Source organism: Lepidochelys kempii, chromosome 3, assembly GCF_965140265.1.
Source record: "Lepidochelys kempii isolate rLepKem1 chromosome 3, rLepKem1.hap2, whole genome shotgun sequence".
Classification (NCBI taxonomy): Eukaryota; Metazoa; Chordata; order Testudines; family Cheloniidae; genus Lepidochelys; species Lepidochelys kempii.
The window spans coordinates 119,155,852-119,177,764 of record NC_133258.1 but is presented as its reverse complement, the minus strand read 5'-3'; the positions used below and the strand labels follow the sequence as shown (position 1 = coordinate 119,177,764).

General features: G+C 39.3%; 1 protein-coding gene across 10 annotated transcripts in view; it reads right to left on the bottom strand.

The window, feature by feature from the left end:
• The window catches only part of ZDHHC14 (zDHHC palmitoyltransferase 14), a 169,120-nt gene that overhangs the window by 67,608 nt on the left and 79,599 nt on the right, over positions 1 to 21,913 (bottom strand). For all 10 annotated transcript variants that reach the window (XR_012158100.1, XM_073337761.1, XM_073337756.1 and 7 more), the window contains one exon: positions 12,587 to 12,745. Coding sequence is in view for 9 of the 10 variants with exons in the window: in XM_073337761.1 (XP_073193862.1) it covers positions 12,587 to 12,745 (159 nt within the window). In the remaining variant the exon portion in view is untranslated. The remainder of the gene's footprint in view (positions 1 to 12,586; positions 12,746 to 21,913) is intronic.

Here is a 21,913-nt window from a genome sequence, read left to right as displayed (position 1 = left end):
ATTTAAAAGTTGCCTTCTTTCCCCTTCCTTGAAGGACTAGCTAGATGCAAATATCACTTTGTATAAAGGTTAACTTGAAGGGATGGGCAAGAAAGTAACAAAAAGATTCTGTAGGATACAATATGTAGCTATCTTGTCCGCGTCACTTTCTAAGTGCTTTCTAATGAACACAAAATTCACTTTCTACTTTTTTCCTTCTAAAATTTCAAATGGAAAAGATACAAAACTAATCCACTAACTGAATATTTAATATGACCTATTCATCCCTTAACAGCATACAGGCAAGTGCACTAAAAATTGCTCTTGGGATTCTGCAGAATTAACAACTCCCTTTTCAGCTTCATTAGCTAAAACTATGGCTAGGATTACACTGCTCTGCAGTTCATATTGGGGTGTGTTTGTGAGAATGGCAGTGCACAACAAAATGCTGCACTGTAACTTCCCTGTGTGGATGCTGTGGGCATGAACTAAAAGGTTCCTACTTTGCATTAATGTGGTTCTCATCACACATCCACAAGGTGGATAAAAAATTAATGTTTTTTGGGGGGGGAGAAAGGAATTGTTTTAAATTTAAATCAGATTTTATTTTATTTAAATTATAAGAAGTTTCTTTTTAAAAATAAACCTGTTCATTTCATTAAAATGAAATCTGAATTTAATACAAAATATGTTAAGGCCTAAACTTATCACTTAAAACACTTACATAAAAAAAATATGCTACACCTATGAGCCTCTATAAAAAAGTTGAGTTAAAAACTGCTTTTCTATATAAAGAAAGAATCGGGGGAAAACATCTAACTTTTGATGTAGGTCAGGTACTGTATTACGGACTTGATCCTATAGGAGACCCAAGATCTCTGCTAGAGACTGGCAAAGTCATCATGTACACTGGGACCCAGTTTCTGACTCTAGGAGACACCATGATGTGTCTCATCATGATCATCCACTGAGCCCACCTAGATGGTCTCATACTCCTATTTTTACAGCTTCATCCTACCTGAGCTCTGATTGGCTTGGTTCTCAAATTACGAATATTTATGACTCTACCCACCATGGAAATTTACTCTCCACCTAATAGAAAAACCACTGAGCTGCCCAGTAACTATCACTCCTTGCTTCTGGATGGTTCTGAGCACTTTAATAAATGGCCTTGTTCTATCTCCTTGCAGGCGTACACAGAGGTACAAACAGAAATCCATTAACTTGTCAGCTGCCTCCCTCTAAACAAATGAAATACTGCAGTGCAAAAGTGGGTTACACAAGTAGTAGTCTTGGATGGTTAGTTCTTTTGTCTGTCTGGGGGGAGTAGTGGAGGAGGGTTGGCACCGGGGAGTTATGGAGCAGAGTGTGCAACCAGAAAGGAGCAATGCTGGTGTCACAGCAGGACACTGGGAACAAGGGACAACATTCTTCAGAGTGCAGCCTCTAGTGTCGATGTCAACACCGTGGAACTGGAGGAGGGGGGAAAAGGCCATATCTGCAGGTCATAAAAGAGACCCATTGGGGAATATTTTCAAGAAATTCCTGTACCTATGGGTAAAAAAAGGAACACCTGCCAAATGTAAAACAGTGCAACAAAGAGATGGAAGGCCTGGTTGTCAGAATTAAACAACACTATGAAAAAATGCTCCTCAGACGGCAATGACTTTGAAGATGATGATGTGGACATGTCTGAACAATCTAGATCAGCTGGTTAGTAAACTTGTTTTTGCACCATTCTTATGGACCACCTACCATGTCTTACTATGCTAGTGAATGATAACTCAGATTGTCATAAATTTGTGTTTTTGGTGGATTAAGTTACTTATTAATTTCAAGATGGTTGTGGGAGTATTTATCAATTTATTTTTACTGTTACTGCTGGACTTCTGAAATGATTTTTTTATTGCTCAGTATAATCAAAAATCCTAGTTGAAGATTTCCTGTTTAAAAGAAAAAAATTAGACATTTATGAATTTTAAACATTTTTTCCCCCAAAACTATTTGATAGGTTGCTAGAGATAAATAGATGTAAATAATCCTTATAATTTATTATTTTTCCTATAAAACTGGGTTTAGAATAAATTCTCATTTAAACAGTGAAACAAATAGCTTCAGTAGGATAAATCTTTCGTTTACAATTGGATTTTTTTAAAAAGCAGTGCACTAAGTAATATTCAGTGAGAGCGACTATTTTCACCATTTTGTTTAAAGGCCTGGCTTAGATGTAAGGGGTTATGAACGTCCATCCTCTGCAATGACTACAGCTTCAGAGTTATCTGCTGGTAGCACCAGCAGTGCTGCAACTAAACATATGTCAGACAGTAATTACCCATATACCCCCTTCCTCCCCAAAATAAATAAATAAAAACCAAGAAAACCCACAAGTCTTTCTTCATCCTGTAAAACCATGGATGAGATTGTAATCAGGACCAGCAAATTCCAGCAAGACTCCATAGATGAAAAGAACACATCTCTTTTGTCTTGTTCAGAACAAACATTTCATTGACATGGTTCACCATCATCATGACCACACCACACTTCACCCTGCAGAGCAGACATTGCTGGAAGGTTGCTAGATACAGTATATAAGAAGGAAACTGAACAGTATGCAAAATACATTGACAGGAAATTCATCAATCTGAGTCTGAATGGGTATATAATTATTCAGTAATATATGCTTATGACACAACAGAAGATGGGGTTGTCTATCTTACAGAAACAACTGATTCATCAGGAAATGCCCATACAGCAGAATACTTAAAAGCAGCAGCAGTAAAAGCTACAACAAATTTTGAACAAAAATTCAAGTCAGAAATTTTGTCACAGACAATGCTGCAAATATGTGAAGAAATATAGAAGATCATAATGAAGGGATTCTGAAACTTACAACATCTGGGTGCAGTGCTCATTTGATGCATCTTTTAGCCAAAGACTTCAGTAAAACTCCAGGAATAAAGGAAAATGTGGAAATTACAAAATACTTCTGTAACAATTGCTTCAGCATCACTGAAAAGAGGAGGAAGACCCAAACTAATTCTCCCCCAAGATGTATAATGGAATTCAGTGGCTGACTGTTTTGAACTACTTATTAAGAACTAGCTTATTTTGAGGATATGTGAAGAAAATCATGACAAAGAAGATGGAACTATCACAGCCATAGTAGTCAACATGGGACTAAAGAGAAATACAGAAGATAAGTTCAGGATATTTCCATAGCCTTGGACAAACTGCGGAAAGATTGTTGCTGTATTGCTGATGCTGTTGAAATCTGCACAGAACTTCAAGAGACATTGAAGAAAGACTTACTCCACAACAAAGTTAAATTGCAGGCAGTAAAGAAACATCTAATAATCACCCATCAATCTTGCCAGACATAATAAATTTCAGGGCTGGCAGAAAAGCACTCAAGCACTACATGTTTGCTGACGATATTTTAAAGAAAGTCACACCACTGAACCAGAGTTTATTTAAGTCCCTAAAACAGCTTTTTGAGAGCAATGGTCTTTTCCGCAGGCACAGAAAGAATATTTTCTTCATTTGGACTATCTAATTCAAAATTGAGAAACTGATTGGGAGTTGAAAAGGCAGGAAAACTTCTCTCTTCCAGTTTATAAATAAAAAGGAGGAGGGAGGGGACCATTATCTCATTTTTAAGAGACTTAGGCAAGTAGGAACTTTAGTTTCAGTCACTTTCACTTAGGCATATTTGAAAATTTTCCCAGGATGACCTGAAATAATTAATTTAATTCACTGACTACAGTTAATCCCTCTGTTCCTTTAACAACTCATTTAGTTGTAAATGTGAAACATGTTTTGAGAAGAGAAATTTACATATCCAAAACATTTGAGGTTGTTTTGTTTAATAAAAAGACATTTTATATGCTGTTTTGTGTGTTTAAATTTCAGTTCCCATTCTAATGCAGCTTGACACAAAAGCAGAAAGTTAATTATCTAGTAAATAAGCAATATATCATTCACCATTTTCTAACATACTAAAAATGTACACTTACCAAGAATCTGAAAATATTAAGCTTTATATTTTCTTAAATAAATGTATCGTGTACCCTTCTAGGTAGCCAAAAGATGTACCAAATCTAGTGTAAAGGCTCCATTTAGCTGTAAATCAACATGTTTTAATGGTTATATCAACAAGTGAGAATGCACCTTTCTTTAGAAAATAACGGAAGTACAAATGGAAAAGTTGATTTAAATTGATTATTTAAATTGAGGCTTTCGTCTCAGTGATTTAAATCAATCCACTTTAGAACTAGGAACTTTTTAGTTCACACTCACAGCATCCATACAGGGTCACTATACTGCACCACTTTGGTGAGCGCGGATATTCATATCCCTGTAGTCTGAACTGCAGGGCAGTGTAGACAAGCACTTAGTTATAACCAACAGCTCAGCTTGCATTGATCAAAGTTACTATGGATAGTTGCAGTATGACAGAGGAAACAAGATCCATTGTCTTGGATGTCAAACTGGCTAATTATTTTGAGATCTAAGACATCTGCACACACTTTGTAATATTTACAACTATGGCTCTTTGTAGGATTATGATGTCAATGTATGACTACATCTATTCAGGATTACAGACTTTGTACTTTGCATGGAAATTTGTACTTGTCGCTTTTGTTTCCTCTTGAAACATCAATAAAAGTAGTAAAATAAAAAAAACCCTAAATAAATACTCTTTGTAAGTGCTTCTTAAATACAGAATTTGTCTATTTTCTCCAGGATCCTAATGAGATTGATGTACACAAAGGAAAATAAACACAATAGTGCTGGATTAAATCCTGTCTAATAATGTTACAAGTCTTTATAATTTAGACTATTTTAACCACAATCTTTGTATCCGATCCTTCATACCTTACTCCTGTGAGCTATTCTTATCTCATGTCATTTGTCCCATTGACTTCAGAGTGACTATGCACATGAAGAATATTTACTCACATGAGTAAGACTGACTAGACTAGATCCTTAACTGGTAACATTCACCTAAGAAATACTGAACCTTATACAACTTAAGTACATAATGTACACTAGTATGAAATTCATTGTCTTTACAAAAGAATAATAAAGATTTTGTCATGAAATCAGTGTGAAAACCAATAACAAAAAGTGACTGCTAATTAAATTGCTCTGGATGTGGACACAGATTTGCAACATCTGTGGGGGACAACAGATAATGGATCTTTAAAGCCACCGAGTTTAGGCATCTCAGTATGTTTACTACGGTTGAAAAGAAAATAATTCAGCCTTTTGGCCTCTAGAGTAGATTCAGTGAATAAATAAAGTAATAATTTCATTTATAAACCACCCCCTGCAAAAGCGTTCAGGGTGCTGAACATTCATTAAATTTTTTTTTTGTAGGTGCCAAAGATAAGTATCTGTGATACCCTCTGCATGACTAAACAAGTCTATGCAAAGCCTTAAAAAGTGATGTGACCTAAACCAGCAAAGTAATTGTGAAAAATGGAATTCTATTAATGAGAATATATTTGGGTGTTTTGCATGACTACAAGAAGAAGTAATTCAGAAAGAGCAACAACGGGGATGCTCGGTAGATATTTTAAAACTAGGAGCAACTTAGATGCCAGTCGATGTGCCATCCCACAGATATAAGCCACATACACAAGTAATGTAATAAGATCACTTGTGGAGTAAACGGTCCACAAAGTAAACAGTCCATCTTTAATAGATAATGGCAGAAAGTTACCTTATAGAATAATGCTTTTTTGCACAAATGATATTTTAAAAATCAAATCTAGATGAAGATGTTTAATTTTATCAATAAAAATATTTATCAATTTATTGGGGAAACATCCAGCCATTGCTCTGGGTAGTTTCATAGTCATGAAATGTCAGCATATATAAAATACAATATAATAATTACATTGCACACTTCCCACACTACTGCTTCTAACAAATATCTGCAATTAATAACCAAAATCCCTTTATCTGCCAGTACATTAAGGGTAAAATTTTCAAAGGCACAAATGGCAATTAGGAGCCCAGCCCACATTGGCAGTCAGCAGGAGTTCAAAAGCTGCTAGGTGCCTAAGGCCTGTGCCTTTGAAAATCTCCCCATTATACATACCATTGCAAGTCCAAATATGCGTTTGTGCATTACCTAATACAACTTCCAACTACAACATGCACCATAGCCAAAATTCAAATGACGAGGTGGAGAAGCAGGGGCTGGGAGGGAGAAAATGGAAGTCTAGAGAAACGGGGTATTACTGCAACACACCTTGCAGCCATTTCTAACAATGAAGGGTTTATTCCCCTTCATTCCTTACAAAATGCAATTTCTAAAGTCCTTGTGTATGGGGAGATTTTGGCAAACCAGTAAAGTGCCTGAATCCACTATTGCTTATTGCTAAAAGCAGCCAAGTCAGCAGACCGTAAAGTGGCCATGCAGCAGCCTCAGCTTGACCCAGGGAGGAGGGAAGGGGGTTTGGGGTGCCACAGAAAAGGCAGCTTGACCCCACATTCTTCAAAGAATTGTGTTGAAGCTGCTGATCCATGCATTTTAGAAGAGCAGGATGTGCCCTCAGGAATGTGTTTAACAGGGTCTCAAGGCTGCAAACTCTGGGAAAAAACCTCACCTGGTTAACCAATAATCAGAAGAAAACCTCTTGCTTGACCATTGAAACTGCTTGCTTAACAAGTTTCCTTTAGGGGACATGTCATTGAGTTACTAATGTATAAAATAAGGGGGAAAAGTTTGAGGTTGTGGGACTCTTCGGGACTGGACTTTCCCACTGGATGCATCTTGTGTTCCCCACCAGCAGACAGGCTGTTGCTGTGCCACTTGAGAGCCACACTCAGCTTCGGTAATTATCAAGGGTTGGGGGTGTTTTACTAACCTGTGGCGGATGTGTGTAAGTGCTTGAGACGAAGTAAAATTTAACTTTAAGTGAAAGCACTCTTGTGTTGTCTTGTTTGTGCCAGCCATCTATCAGTCGGACGGTTGTGTCTCCCCTGATTTATTTCCTGACACTACCTCGCACAGAGTAAACGTTACCAGGAGCTTTGGGTTGAAAGAACCCCGGGTAACACTTGTTGCCTATCGATATGATCACCTCACTTCTTTTAATCCCTCCACTGTCTCCCCAACAGCAACGTATCAAATGTAAGCATTTGATCACCAACCCCAAAGCTCAATAAAATACTTATCCCTTCCTAATTATTTTCTCATCAAGTTTTCTGTTACCTTCCACACACACCCTTCACTCCACCAACTTTCTTAACCATGTCCACGTATTTGTGAGCCTCTCCCACAATCACCCTTGTACTTTCTTCTACATGGTCTCCTCTGTACATAGTATCGCCTCCCTGAGTTAATCTATAAGAACATTATACTTTTAAACCCCTCTTAAAGACAATCTTCTGATGCTGCTTACAGTGAATCTTACTAATTTGTATAAAAATCCCTTTTTGTTGCTCCTCTTCCCTAACCAACTCCTTGTTTTTGTCAGTCTTTCCCTAGATTGCAAGTTCTTTGACCACCCTCTCTACATGTCTAGAAAGTGTTTAGCTACAGTGGATACCACCATAAACAAAATCATTAATAAAAGGTAGTCAGCCAGACTCATCTGTGCATCTGGTAGCTTGCATTTTCTTTTTGGGGGTTTCAAAATACCCCAAAAGACAATATACCTTAGTTGGTATACAAAAGGAAGGCAGCTGATGTCCAGGTGAAGCCCAGAATGAACAGCTGTCCATTTCATTTTCTGCCAAAAAGAGCAGAGCTGGGTCGACTGAACAGCAAACCCTTAAGAAAACCGAAAACGTGCTTAAGAGTACTCAGTGACTTGGCCCTCAAAACTAAGTGCAAAACTTACTTTCTTCAACTTGGCACTAGCACAGCTGTAACTACAATGAGCAAAGATAAAGAGAGAAAAAGGAAGATTAGGAAAAAGAGCTGAAGAGGAGCTAGAGAAGGAAATTAAACAAAACACATACATAGCCCCAACTGTCTTAGGGAAGTAATTGAGGAAAATTATACCACTAACCTATTGAGATTTTGATTTTCACTTGGGAGGCACTCAGACACTAGAGTAGAGGGCCTGTGATGAGGTGAATCAGATGGGTTAAGGGGCTGCTTTGGCTTGGAGAAGCCCTGCCCCACAGCACCTGCAAGTCATGTCAGCAATGGAGGAGGAAGCTCCACTCAGTGGGCAGCCCTAGGAATGGAGCAGGCTCTCGAGCTTCCCAGCTCCCATAAAAATAGCTGGTAGCTAGCGGAGCCTCTGTCCTCACAGTAAGGGAACACAGACCCTGCCCGAAAAAAGGGGAAAGGGACCAAATCCCATAACTCGTGCTGGACACCCAGTGAAATCTGGAGTGGACTCTGGCCCATCCTGGGCTGGGCCCCTCTGAAAAGGGGCTGAACTGAAACTGACTACAGGTTGCCCCTTTCATCCTTTTGTTTTATCTGTTTTGCTGATCTTGGATTGATCAATTGTTTCACTTGGAACTCCAAAAAGGGCAGAAATCACCAGAAAGCCTTGGCTGGAGGGCTGAAAGCTAGCCATTGCTAGACTGACACAGAGCGCCCCTGTTGAAAGGACTGGACTTGTGTGTGTGTCTTTCCATGCAGCAGCTGATGGGGACAGATCCCTGAAAGACCCATTATAAGGATGTTGCTAGTCATATCCTAAATTTTTTGGCTCCTGAAAAGGAGAGTTCTCAATTATGATCTAGTGTTAACTAGCCAAAGTCTCCCCTTTAAAAAAAAAACCCACCTTTTCTGCATAGTCCAACTACAGTCGAAAAGCGGGACCATTGATTTATAGCTGACTATAGCACTGCAGAAGGACCTACTTTTATTTTTATTTGTACGCCCCATTTGTCTTTCCCGTTAATGATGTAAACAAACATTTTTCAACTAATGGTCCATTAAAGGTGATGTTAGAGTATTAATGCATAGTGAAACAGAATCAAGTAACGTACACAAGTGTCAGCTATACTGGACCGTAAAGCTTTATACAAATTATTCTAACTCCCAAACAGCCACAGCATACGAACATTTTAAAAGCTTTATACTACTACTACTGATCAACCTGTTCTAAATAACTCGTACTTTCAGTGCAGGAAGCTGATGCCATCTGGCAAACTTGACACACCCACTACAAGAAGAACCTGTGAGAGGTTTCTACAGAAAATATTTCTGATACCCATCCCTTATTTTTTAATCAATCAGTTATGTGCTGTGACTATTTTAACAAGTCACTCCCAGTTTTCTTTTCTTGCGCCTGGAACAGTGGTGTATAACCAGGGAAACTATTTAAACAAAAACATTTCACGTGAACCCCACCATTTGGCCAATTGTTGGAAATGTTTATACATTGTATTTTTAAAAGAATGATTTGTTGAAATAAGGTCCAATCCAGAAAGAACTCATCTATTGAAGTAATTTTATAATTGCCTGGGATAAGTTTTCTATGGCAGGAATGATTTAAGCAGAAAGGGAGAGTCTATTGAGGAGAGGCTGAGGGAACTAAGATTATTTAGTCTGCAGAAGAGAAGAGTGAGGGGGGATTTGATAGCAGCCTTCAACTATCTGAAGGGGGGTTCCAAAGAGGATGGAGCTAGGCTGTTCTCGGGGATGGCAGATGACAGAACAAGGAGCAATGGTCTCAAGTTTCAGTGGGGGAGGTCTAGGTTGGATATTAAGAAAAACTATTTCACTACGAGGGTGGTGAAGCACTGGAATGGGCTACCTAGGGAGGTGGTGGAATCTCCATCCTGAGAGGTTTTTGAGGCCCGGCTTAACAAAGCCCTGACTGGGATGATTTAGTTGGGGTTGGTCCTGCTTTGAGAAGGGGGTTGGACTAGATGACCTCCTGAGGTCTGTTCCAAACCCTAATCTTCTATGATTCTATTAGCAGGAAAAATCACTCAGAACTTTCCCTCTAACACACTCCTGTTTTTGACTGTAATCAATTCTAATTTGAAAATCAGAGAAACATTCCTATTTGTCCTACGGTCAATAAAAGCTGGCTTTTATAAAAAGAGATTTTAGCTTAAAATTGACCTCTGTTTATTTAAGAATTCCAATTTTAATATAGAAGAAAAACTTTTCCTGATTAGTAGATAGAATTTTTACCATAACATCTAACAGATTGATTTATTTACCAAAGAAACTGCCTGTAGGTATCCATTCATTATATGAAGACCAAAGGCTACCTTTCCACACTCAGCTTATAATTCACTATATGGATATTCTCTAAATGTGAATGTATAATTCTTCCAGTGATTGATATATACTGAAAAGGATCACTGCTACATGCTGCAATTGCATTTCTGAGCTGGAGACATCTGCATTATTTTCTTGACTGCACAAGGTTCAGGATCACCAGTGTGTTAATCAGCCACATTAAACCCCAAATGTATTCTAATTACACTGCAAAACTACACCGGTTTGAATAGTGGTTAAAAATCAAAAGTAGTCAACCACACTTACTTACCCTTCAAGAAACTATGTACAGAAGAGCATCAAAACATTATTTCAAAAAAAGAAAAGGAGTACTTGTGGCACCTTAGAGACTAACCAATTTATTTGAGCATAAGCTTTCGTGAGCTACAGCTCACTTCATCGATGAAGTGAGCTGTAGCTCACGAAAGCTTATGCTCAAATAAATTGGTTAGTCTCTAAGGTGCCACAAGTACTCCTTTTCTTTTTGCGAATACAGACTAACATGGCTGCTACTCTAAAACCTAATGTTATTTCAGTTTACTATTTTAAAATATAATCAGGGCCTGACATTGCCATTGGCAAGCGAATGCTAAGTAGGAAATTTTCTCTGAGTGAAGACTTAACCATCAAATTTCTGTGGATACTAAAGCAAAATTAAGTTTCTAGCCATTACCTTAGAGGAGACAAATTTCCAAACGTAAACTGAGTGTGAATGATATTGTGTTGTCATCTTGAGTCTGCAGATAGGCTGGAACTGTGAAGATGTGAACTGTCTACAGATCATATCCTGGCTGCAGAGCATAGCACAAGCCAATTACTTTGGAATTGCAACAGGAAAAGAAACTCCTCACCCTCATTACAGTTTAGCCAAGACAGCAGAGCTGCCCTGTGGCAACTACTCCAGACTCAAGGCTGAACACACTGTGATGCTTGTACCTGTGACATAAGCAGACTAACTGTAGCAGATGACCACCCTATTCCATCCCTACACACTCCTGTTGTGTTGGATGCAGGGAGTTCCCTGAAGATCTTGGCTCTCTAGCACAAAGGAAGGGCAAATACTCTACATGGGCTCCCCAAAAATTGCTGCATCCCCTGTGCTGTGGAACGCAAGTGGTTCTCTCTCAATGAGTGGCAAAGAAAGGACCAGGATTTGCCTTCAAAGGAGGTGTGGGTCACCAACCCTCATTTTCATGGGGGGTTAACGCCAAGGTACTGTTTTTTTCCCCTCCCACCAGTGATGCAAATCCCTAGTGTAGTTGCACTGCCCAGTGTAAGAAGTGACCTGCATCACTCTAGTTTACCCCAGGTTCAAAACTAGAGCAGGGGTTCCAAAACTTGGTCTGTGTCTTGTTCAGGGTAAGCCCCTGATGGGCCGTGAGACGCTTTGTTTACCTGAGCGTCCGCAGGTATGGCTCCTCGCAGCTCCCAGTGTCCACGGTTCACCATTCCCGGCCAATGGGAGCTGTAGGAAGTGGTGGCCCGTGGTACTTGCGGACGCTCAGGTAAACAAAGTGTCTCACGGCCTGCCAGGGGCTTACCCTGAACAAGCTGTGAACCAAGTTTGGGAACCCCTGAACTAGAGTGAGAAGCACTCGATGCAAGTAATTTTTACATTCTTCTAGTGCATTTGAACTAGGGGCATGCACTGGTGCAGCAACACCAGTGTAACTATACCAGTGTGAAATGTAATCTCACTTATGCCTCATCTACACTTAAAATGTATATCAACACAGCTATGGTGCTCAGAGGTCCAAAACCCCCATTGTCGACACAGCTACACTGACGGAAGAATGCTTCAGTTGATCTAGCTACTGCTACTCAGGGAGGTGGATGCTATAGTGACAGGAAAAAACCCTTCCATCGCTGAGGTGTCTACACTACAGCACTATAGTGGCATAGCTACAGAAATGTGGCTATGCTGCAGTGCAGAAAAGCCCTTAGTCTGTCTGCAATGGGATTTTAGCCTCCAGTTTAGCTCTACCAGAGCAAACCTCAAGTGTAGATGTAATTTACACTAGTACAATGTGAATTGCACTGGTATAGTTTACCTCAGATGAGACCATGTCTTTAAACTAGAGGTTTGCACTGGTGCAACTACAATGGTAGCTAAATAGCAGTGTAGATGAGCCCTAATTCCCCCCCCACAAAACTGCTACATGGTTGAAACTTCCAGGAGGCTATATCTACCCTCCTCCAAAATCCTCACATTAGCTGGTAGGAAGCAGGATAATTGTGTTAGCTAGTGACCTTCTGGATGATTTTATAACCATGTGAGGCTGGTCTCTTTAAGCAAACCACCATATGTATTCATAGGAAGACTATCCTGCCCTCTAAAAGCACTTTAATGAAAAAATGACAAAAACTGAACATGTATGTTTTCTTTATACTCACCTACGCAGTTATCACAAAGGCTGCAATGTGAGGCACGAGGTGGGCGGAAAATCTTGCAAGTGAAACAGTATTTCAGTTTCACTGTCTGTCCATTGATGATTACTTCTTTTGTTCTGGGAGGTGGACGGTATCCTCCTGAACTGGAGCCATTTGCAATATCTAACAGGGAAATGATTAAACATTAGAACAATAATTTATATTCTCTTGCCAGATATGCGATAGGCACATTACTGTCATTTTAAATCCAGTTTCTTTAACATTTACATATATTTTTGTAGATTTAGAAAGCTTAAAAACAGTTTTTCTCTCTCCCAGACTCTGAATATCGAGGCTAATAACTCAAAATACAATGCATCACAAAAAATGGAAAAAAAACCCCACACAGCTAATTGTTAAAAAAAAAAAAAAAATCTAGCCACCACAGCTTCTGTACCACAAAAACCAAAATCCCACACTCTTCAGCCTAGCCAGCACCTTTAATATTTACTTCATGTACAATATCTAAGACTGAGTAACACAAAAATCTGTTCAAGCACAGACTCCATTTCGCTGGCTCCTCAAAAATAGGCTTGCTCTTCGTGGAGTTTCTTGTGATGTGTACATTTGTTCACTAAGAACTGGACTAACCACTAACTCATTTAACAGAGGTGACTAAAGTCATTTTCAACTGGGGAAAGAGCTCAAGGATTTTTTAGTTCACATCTATAAATGAAAAATGGCCCTCTTGCAAAATGCTGTAATCACTTTAAAAGGGAGGTTTTGCTTTTAGAAACGTTTTAAAGTCTTTAATTATTAAGACAAAGAAATGCAGCATTCAGGCTGAATTTAATGCCCAAACTAGACATTTATACAATACACACCAACATTCTACCTATCATTAGAGCACTTGGCATATATGGCAAACAAGATCACTCATTGTTCTGAGACCCTTAAATACCATGGTAAAATGGAGTACATTCAGGAGAGTATTTCACTCATCTTGCTTTTTGAGAGTTTAAAATCAAACACGTAGTGATATTTTAATACAGCTGTTGTAGCTTAAAATCTGTTTACAAAGAAGTCTCTGCTTGCCATCTGGCAAAGTGATAGTTGAGTTTATTTAGGACAAGAACATTTATTACTCCAGAAGCTAGAGCACTGGCTAGGTTAATAATTTTTAAGGATCGATTTTGTATTTTAAATGCTTCTGAAGTGCAGATATATGCTGAGAAGCGCATGTGGTTAAGATGGTGCCTTCTTACTCAAAGAACTGCCCTCATTGATTAAAATCTGATTACTTTAGTGACAAAATGTAAGTTTTACTGTCAGCCAAGCAGAACCAAAAGAGCTATGGTAGAGTGAAACAGATTATTTTCTGACTCTTGCATCATAAACAGAATTGTTTTAATTAAATTTCAGTGTCAGGGCCACATGTGCAGCTATGTTTTCTTCAAATGATGCCTGCAGTTACAACTTGGATGAGCATAGAAAGGTCTAGGACTACCCTGAAGTATGAAACAGTAATACTATTACAGTTGCAAACATGCTATTCATCTAATAAATACAGTTACAAATATTTATAATATAAACAGGGTCCTGACAAACTTATGTTTCAGCACCCACTTCTGAAAGAACACAGAAATTGTATGTTAAGATAGTTACTATATATATCTGCATCTTTAGGTAAAAGGTTTATGAATATACTGAGCAAGTATCTTTAATTTTCAGATTTAAAAACTATTTTTTTCAGTGTAATTTATAATCTCCTGCCTTAATTTTTTAAAAAACTATTACAACAGTAAAAGCCTGTTAGAATCTTATGAATATATATATTTACAACCTTCACACAACCTTGAAGTTTTTTGTTTGAAAACTGATAGCTCTCATTGAGCTGAATTTGTCATAGTTCAAGCGTAAGAGACTATTCACAAAACAGATAAAGCCTCTTTAACAGCTCCTGATAATTACTAGATTTAATATTATAGCAACATGCTCCTGAGATACTAGGAGTATGTCTACAGTGCAACATAAACCCAGGGTTTGAATTCAGGCTTAAGTCTACCTCCACTTTCTTTCTGTCTAAACACAAATCATGCTAACCCAAGACTCAGACCCAGAGTCCTCAGGCTATATGGGTTTACATAACGTATATATGATATGATTAGCATGATCGATGAGGAAGGAAACAATCTTTGGATTCCTTTTTATTTAGAACAGGGGTCTCAAACTCAATTTACCTGAGGCCAGTGCCAGTCCTCAAATCCTCCCAGCTGGCCAATAATGTCACTGAAGATGGTGTTGAGAAAAGAAAACTTTTATATTGTATTTTTTATTTTGAATTTCTTAGAAATAATAAAACTGTCATACAACTTTATACAATTCTTTGCATGCCAGAGAGTTTTCAGTGTTTGCCAGATACCTGGCAATGCTTCAGTTCTGTCAGTTCATTGATGTTTGACCTCAGCAGCTGAGCAGTTGAAACCTTCAGGATTGCAGCAAGGTGGCATCAGATAGTTGTGTTCAGTATTTTGACTTGTTTATATACATTGTGGAAAAAAGTGACGCTGCCTCCATGGCTGACTTTGCCCAGCAACTAGTGATGGTATCTCCATCCCTTTCCTCCAGCCAATGGGAGCTGCGGTGGGCTGCGCATGCAGCAGACATTGCTGGCAGCATGGCTGCATGTGTCTCTCCTCCGTGGGCCGCAGATGGCCCACGGGCCAGGACTTTGAGACCCCTGATTTAGAACTAAGCTAAGCTAACATTGTGGCAGGCAGCAAGAAAACATTCATACATACAGCATTATATTTAGCGCTTTACAGGTACCATGAGTGATTCCAGCCCCAAATTTAAAATGAAAAAAGGTGAGGGTTGAGGGGTTTTTTGGTCTTTGTTAGGTATGAACTTTTTAAAAATTAAAAAGGGAATATTTTACACATTTGCTATACAAAGACATCATTTATCATACGCTGCAGCATCAATAACCATGAAAAGCTTTACCACACAGCAATAAAAGTAATATGCTTAAGACCAAAAGAGATTATTTACAGGATATTTATTTATATATCTCCATTATAGACACACACACGTAATATGTTTTGTTATAAAAAGATACTGTATCATTTATTTTTATTGCTAAAATTGAGACAGTTAAGCACACTTACCATACTTTGAATGACGTTACCACAAATATGCTAGCACTAGCCTTTAATCATAAAAAAAAAAAAAAAATCAAATTCATCCTTAGTGGAACTCCACTGACCTTAATGTAGTTATAATCAGGGATGAGTTTGACCTTAGGTGTCAATGACAGACTAAGACTGTGGTCAAAAACGTCTGTATTTGTCAGCCCTAATTAGGCTCCAATTCAGCAAGATATTTAAGCAAGTACCTAAATTCAAGCATGTTAATAGTCCTATTGACTTTAACTAGATAACTCGCATGCTCAAAATTAGGCACGTAATTAAGTCCATCACTTAAGAGGGGCTTTAATACATAGGCCTTTCTAGAATACCTTATTAATTTATTCTACCGATTAATTTTGGAGGATTGCATTTCCAAACATGGTTTTAGTCATACCTGGCTGACAATGCTGAATGTGATTTTCTGCAATGACTGCTAAGTAATGGTCAGCAAAACATGATGTTTTTTTTAAAAAAAAAAAAAAGATTTGCTTACAGCTATACCAAACAGCCACCATATTAAACAGTTAAGCACAGGTCTAGTAAAACCATACTTGATATCAGTTTTGATCATGTTTTTTCTACCACAGTTCAAGCCATAGTATGGATAGAACCTTCAGTAAGTAGATCAGCTTACACCCAGAAGCAGGAGTTGATCATCCCCATTACTTTCATTTACACAGCTTTGAATATTATCAGCTCTGTAAAATTATCCAGACCCTTTTTCTTTCTTTCCTATATACATTCATAGTATGGGTCTTCATGTGCCCAGGTATATGGCCACATCCTACTTACCTCCATATACATAAAACATAAGCACTAAACATGTAATATCTAGAAAATATATGGCTTGTGTTCGTATTATTTTACCAAGCTGGATACAATATAGATGTGAAATTTCCTTCCCTTTCTTTTCAGAGGCTTTTAATCTTTTCCAAAATGAAACTTATATTTGGGGAAAATGTACATTAAGAGTCAAATCCTGATCCCAGTGAGGGCCAAGTCACAGGAGTTTTGCCATTACGTTTCAAAGGGACAACAATTTGGCCCTAAAACAATACATTGATAAAGCAATAATTTGTTTTTTTTTCCAGCTGCAGTAAAGGCCTAGTGTCAGCAAAATTCTTCATGAATGAACTCTGACATCTGTAAGAGCACAAAAATAAATATTAAAAAGATCTTACCACAACAAGGAAGGTCCTCTTTTTGTGTAACCATCTAAGTCCATGCTGCACACTTAATTATAAACACTGGGCTACATGGAGGAAAAGTCAGTATCTAGACAACCAGGAACTTAAAACTTGAGAATGCCATTCTCAAGGGAGAACAGCAGAACTTCTCACTCTACAAAAACACTGGGAATGTGATTTAAAAAAAACCCCCGTAAAGTAGTGCTGTTCACTGCAATCCACTTGTAACTCTTGATCTGTTATTGACAGGGCTGGATTAACCTTTTGTAGGCCTCGCACCTAACATATTTGTGGGCTCCCATAGAGGCAATGGAGCATGATGCAGGGACGTCAGTCCCCATAGCGACGGGCCAGCCCAGTGTGAGGGCACTATTTACAAACTGGCAGTTGCCAGACGCACAGTGCCCCACCCGGCCCTGTGCTGCCAGCATGCCCCTTCCCCTCAGAGGGGGGCGGGGGGCGCCATGCCACAGCACACCACCCAGCCCCCCCACCCAACACTGAACCCCCCCCCGATTCCCTATGGCCAGAGCCCCCCTGTGGCCCCTGCCCAAAAATGCACACCACCATCCCTGCCCACCGCCCCACCACAACTGCCTGGCACTGCCCACTGAACCCCCACTCCCTAGTGTCCCAACACACAGATCTTCCCCACCACCTCACAGCCCAGCACACCCCAGAGACCCACTCCCCACCCCCTGCCTCCTGGCAGCACTCACCAGCTCTGCTGGGAGGTAACTGTATCTGCCGGGCTGAGCCAGCAGCACACCCAGAGCTGGTCCCGGGGCCAGGAATCACTGCGGCCCCTTGGGTGGTGGTGCGATCAGCAGGCCAGTGCTGGCTGGGCTCTCTCAAGACGCACTTGCCTGGAGGGGCCAAGGCAAACCCCCCACCCTCACCCCCACCCCAATTGGTAAGACTGGCCAGGCTTCTGCACCAGTCCCAGGCAGCTCAGCTCTGGGGAGACAGGTGGGGGAAGCAGAGATGGAGGTACACTGTGGTCCAGCCAGGGAGCAGAGAGGAGCAGGGCAGTGGGGCCACGGGGTGGAGAGGATCCTTCAGCCTGAGGCACAAGTGATGGGCGGTGAGGAGCTAGTGTGCTGGCGGAGTCTCAGGATGCAGTGCAAGCGGAGCAGGCCGGGGCCCCTTCTAAGCATGGGCCCAGCTCCATGGAGCTGCTGGCGCCATTGTAAACCCAGCACTGATTTTTGAGCTAAAGACTACACTGACTTTCAGAAGAGGACTTACTGTCCCAATTTAGAAAAAAAGATTACAAGAGTAACTTTCCATAATCCTTTTTGAACTCTAGAACTCTGTTAAACATGAAGCTGCTATTTTCTCTTTCTGTCATGAGATTCTGGTTTACTGAGAGGAGAAAAGGAAAGACTGGAGGTGAGAGTGCTCTGGAAGATCTGCCTGGCAAGGAACAGTGTCCTATTTATCTCAAAATTTTCATAAAATTAGCCATACTGTATCAGACAACTAGCCTATTAAGTTGGTACCCTACTTCTGGAACGGAAGCAGAACACAACCAAGTTGTACTCTCAAAACAATATTTGCTTGGCCAATTGTACAGTACTCTAAAAGGTTGTTGGCGGGGGGGGGGGGGATTTCCTTAAAAACACTGGAGTAATTCAGATTATATTCTTTAAGTGTGTGTAAGAAATGGGGGTGGGGGGAGGGGAGTGAAGAAACCCGAATTGGTACAGTAGTACTTATACATCAATGAGACTTAGTGACGGATTACAGCTGCGGCTTAACATTGAGTTCTTAGGGCTTTTGGACATGCTTGAAAGCAGCAGCAAAATAGAACAGGTTTGAAGCAACCTGGCCTAAGAGATGAATTTGGGAGGATGTGTGTAAGATTTGAAGAGATCCATGTAAGAAATCAGTGTGAAGATAAGAAATACAAAGCATTTCCCTTTCTTTTCTTCACTGTAGATATGCCCTTTATAGTTGGAGAAGAAAAATGCAATAACCATCTCTTTAGAAATTTATTTGCAGCACCAGTGCTATGCAGAGAGATTAACATTCATGAGGAACAGTTAATCTCTCCTACACATATTGGACAAACCCAGACTCGGGGGATCTCCTCTTGATAAATTCATTCCTCTTACCTCAGTTATCTTTTCCTATGCGGCTTTAATTAAAAAAAAAAGTGCAGTTGCACTATATTTTTTTCTAATTGCCAAAAATAGGCTGAAGAGTATTCCAAATGAAATTTAATGCAAGACTGATAAAGTAGTATCAAGGTTTACATTTTAATTGCACAGAAGATAGGAAATTCCAAGTTATAATTCTCACAGCAGCAGTTGCCTCTTTGCATGTACCAGGGAATGTGGAGTTAAGATAGGTCTGGGGAGCGGGAAGGAGAGGGAGATATGAGGAGAGTGGGACAGAGATTTTGGGGTGGGAAGATGGGGGCAGAAGGGTTTCTAACTACTAAAGCACATTCTCCTCCGGAAGCTGGAAAGGAATCCTGGATTCCTGAGTCTCTGCATTCTTTGCTAGTGGTTTTTCATAATTATTTGCTGATAGCAAAGTGTGCGTCTAATCCCCCCTTAAGTGCCTGATTCATATAGAGGACAACCACCTACTACTGCTACTAGTTATTCCATTAGCTCAAGTGTCAGACATCTGTGATGTCTATCTAAAGGTCCAAAGCCTGCTCATGACCCATGCTGGGAGTTAATATGGTTCCACATGATGGAATTTCTGTTGGATTTGTTTGCTTTTACTTAAAAACTTAGCAAATTACATAAAGAACATTAAGGTTGCAGAGTCAAGCACCCAAAAGTTAGGAAATGCCAAATCTAAGGTTGCCTATGTAACCTTAATTTGACCCTTATGATTCAGTAGTAGAGATGTTGTTTTAACTCTGTACTTGGTGCTGGTACGACTGCTTCTAGAATACTGTGTCCAGTTCTTGATGTCCACAATTCAAGAAGGATGTTGATAAAATTAGAAAGTGTTCACAGAAGAGCCACAAGAATGATTAAAGGATTAGACAGCATGCCTCATAGCGATAGACTCAGAGAGCTCAATCTCTTTAGTTTAACAAGGAAAAGGGATGATTTGATTACAGTAAGTACCTAGATAGTGAACAATTTTTTTCATATTGGACTCTTCAATCTAGCGGAGAAAGATATAACATGATCCAAGAGCTAGAAGTTAAAGCTAGACAAATTCAGACTTGAAATAAGGCATAAATTTGTTTAACCGTGAGGATGATAAATCATTGGACCAATTAACCCAGGTTTTTGGTGGATTCTCCATCACTGGCCATTTTTAAACCAAGAATGGGGGGGAGAGATAGCTCAGTGGTTTGAGCATTGGCTTGCTAAACCCAGGGTTGAGAGTTCAATCCTTGAGGGGGCCATTAAGGGATCTGGGGCAATAAGAAGGAATGGTATTTGGTCGTACTGTGAAGGCAGGGGACTGGACTCGATGACCTTTCAAGGTCCCTTCCAGTTCTATGAGATAGGTATATCTCCATATTAAATGGATGTTTTTCTAAAAGTTATGCTATAGGAATTTTTTTCAGGAAAGTGCTATGGCCTGTTCTATACAAGTGGTCATATTAGATTATCACAACAGGCCCTACTGGTCTTGAAATATATTAATCTACATGATCAACTACTATTTTTTCAGCCTGACACAAATGCCTGACATGCATTTTCAACCAGAACAGAATTTGGGAAAGTTTTAAGCAACTGAAAACAGGGTCTCAATGGATAATTTCAGGCAACCTTAATAATAGGCAGCACTAGTAGTGCTGCCTATAATGCTGTCTGCCTTCCACCCCCACAGCTTTTAGGATTTTTTTTTTTTTTAGTCATTCAGTACAGATTTATTCCTTGTATTCTTTCTGAATTTACATCTTGTTTCCAGAGAATGGAAATGAAAATGAGAAAGCTAAGATACTCTCTTCACCAATTAGCCAGGATTTTAAAGTAAACACTGCATCCTTCGGTAGGGGCCAATAGCTCCTTCCATTGACATCCAAAGGCTGTTTATGCTCCTGCCACTTTCTGTGTAGACAATCGCATTACATAAACATCTCTTAAAAATCGACTATTATCACAGTCATCTGAAAACCATGGGTACACTTAAAAGTTCCACATATGAGTGCTGGGTGCCAAAACTGGAGAGCTAATTTGTTGTTCTGAAATTAGTGTACTAACTTCAGATAGCTATCAGTGCACCTGTTCATCTATCTTGCCAAACAGCAAGATTCTAGTGATTTGGGGGTCAGGGGGGAATCATCACAGCAAGATAGTTCCTCTAATTGCCATCATGATTCACATTTGTAATATTTCAGATAATCAACAGTATTATCTTTATGTATAGTTGCTAAAAAGTTATTTCTTTTTTACTTTAAAAAATAACTAAAAACAAAACTTTAACGTAAAAGAGTAATAGATTATACAGGTTTCTGGTTTGGAATAAAGTCCTCCAAAAATTCATGGTTATTATTACTGGTGTATAACTAACGATCTAGTAAATTTCATTAGCACTTTTATTAACAGAATTATAATTTTATTTTTGCCAAAAGGCAAAATCAGAATCAGACACAAGAGACTGAAGAGACCTTTGGTAAGGAGGGTGGACTGTAGAATCTTTTAGGATTATTCTCAATTATTTTATCTTCTTTCATTTTATTCTCTCTTGCATTTGTTTTCAAATAGAGATCGGAGAGTCTCCTCATTGCTGGGGGAGGATTTATTTTCTGGGTGCACTGAATTTTCAAAAACTGTCCCAGGAATCACTATATCATTATAGGAATCACTTAGCTTTTTAGATTATCTCTTTTCAGAAATCAATATTTACAGTTGTTACCAATTTGCCTCAACCAATTTAACTAACTGATGCACATTTTCAGTTTCCAAAAATAATTTAAACTGTATCAAATACAAATAAAGGAGTCATTCACCAAACTCCCTCCCACTGACAGTAGTAAAAATCCAATCAATCCA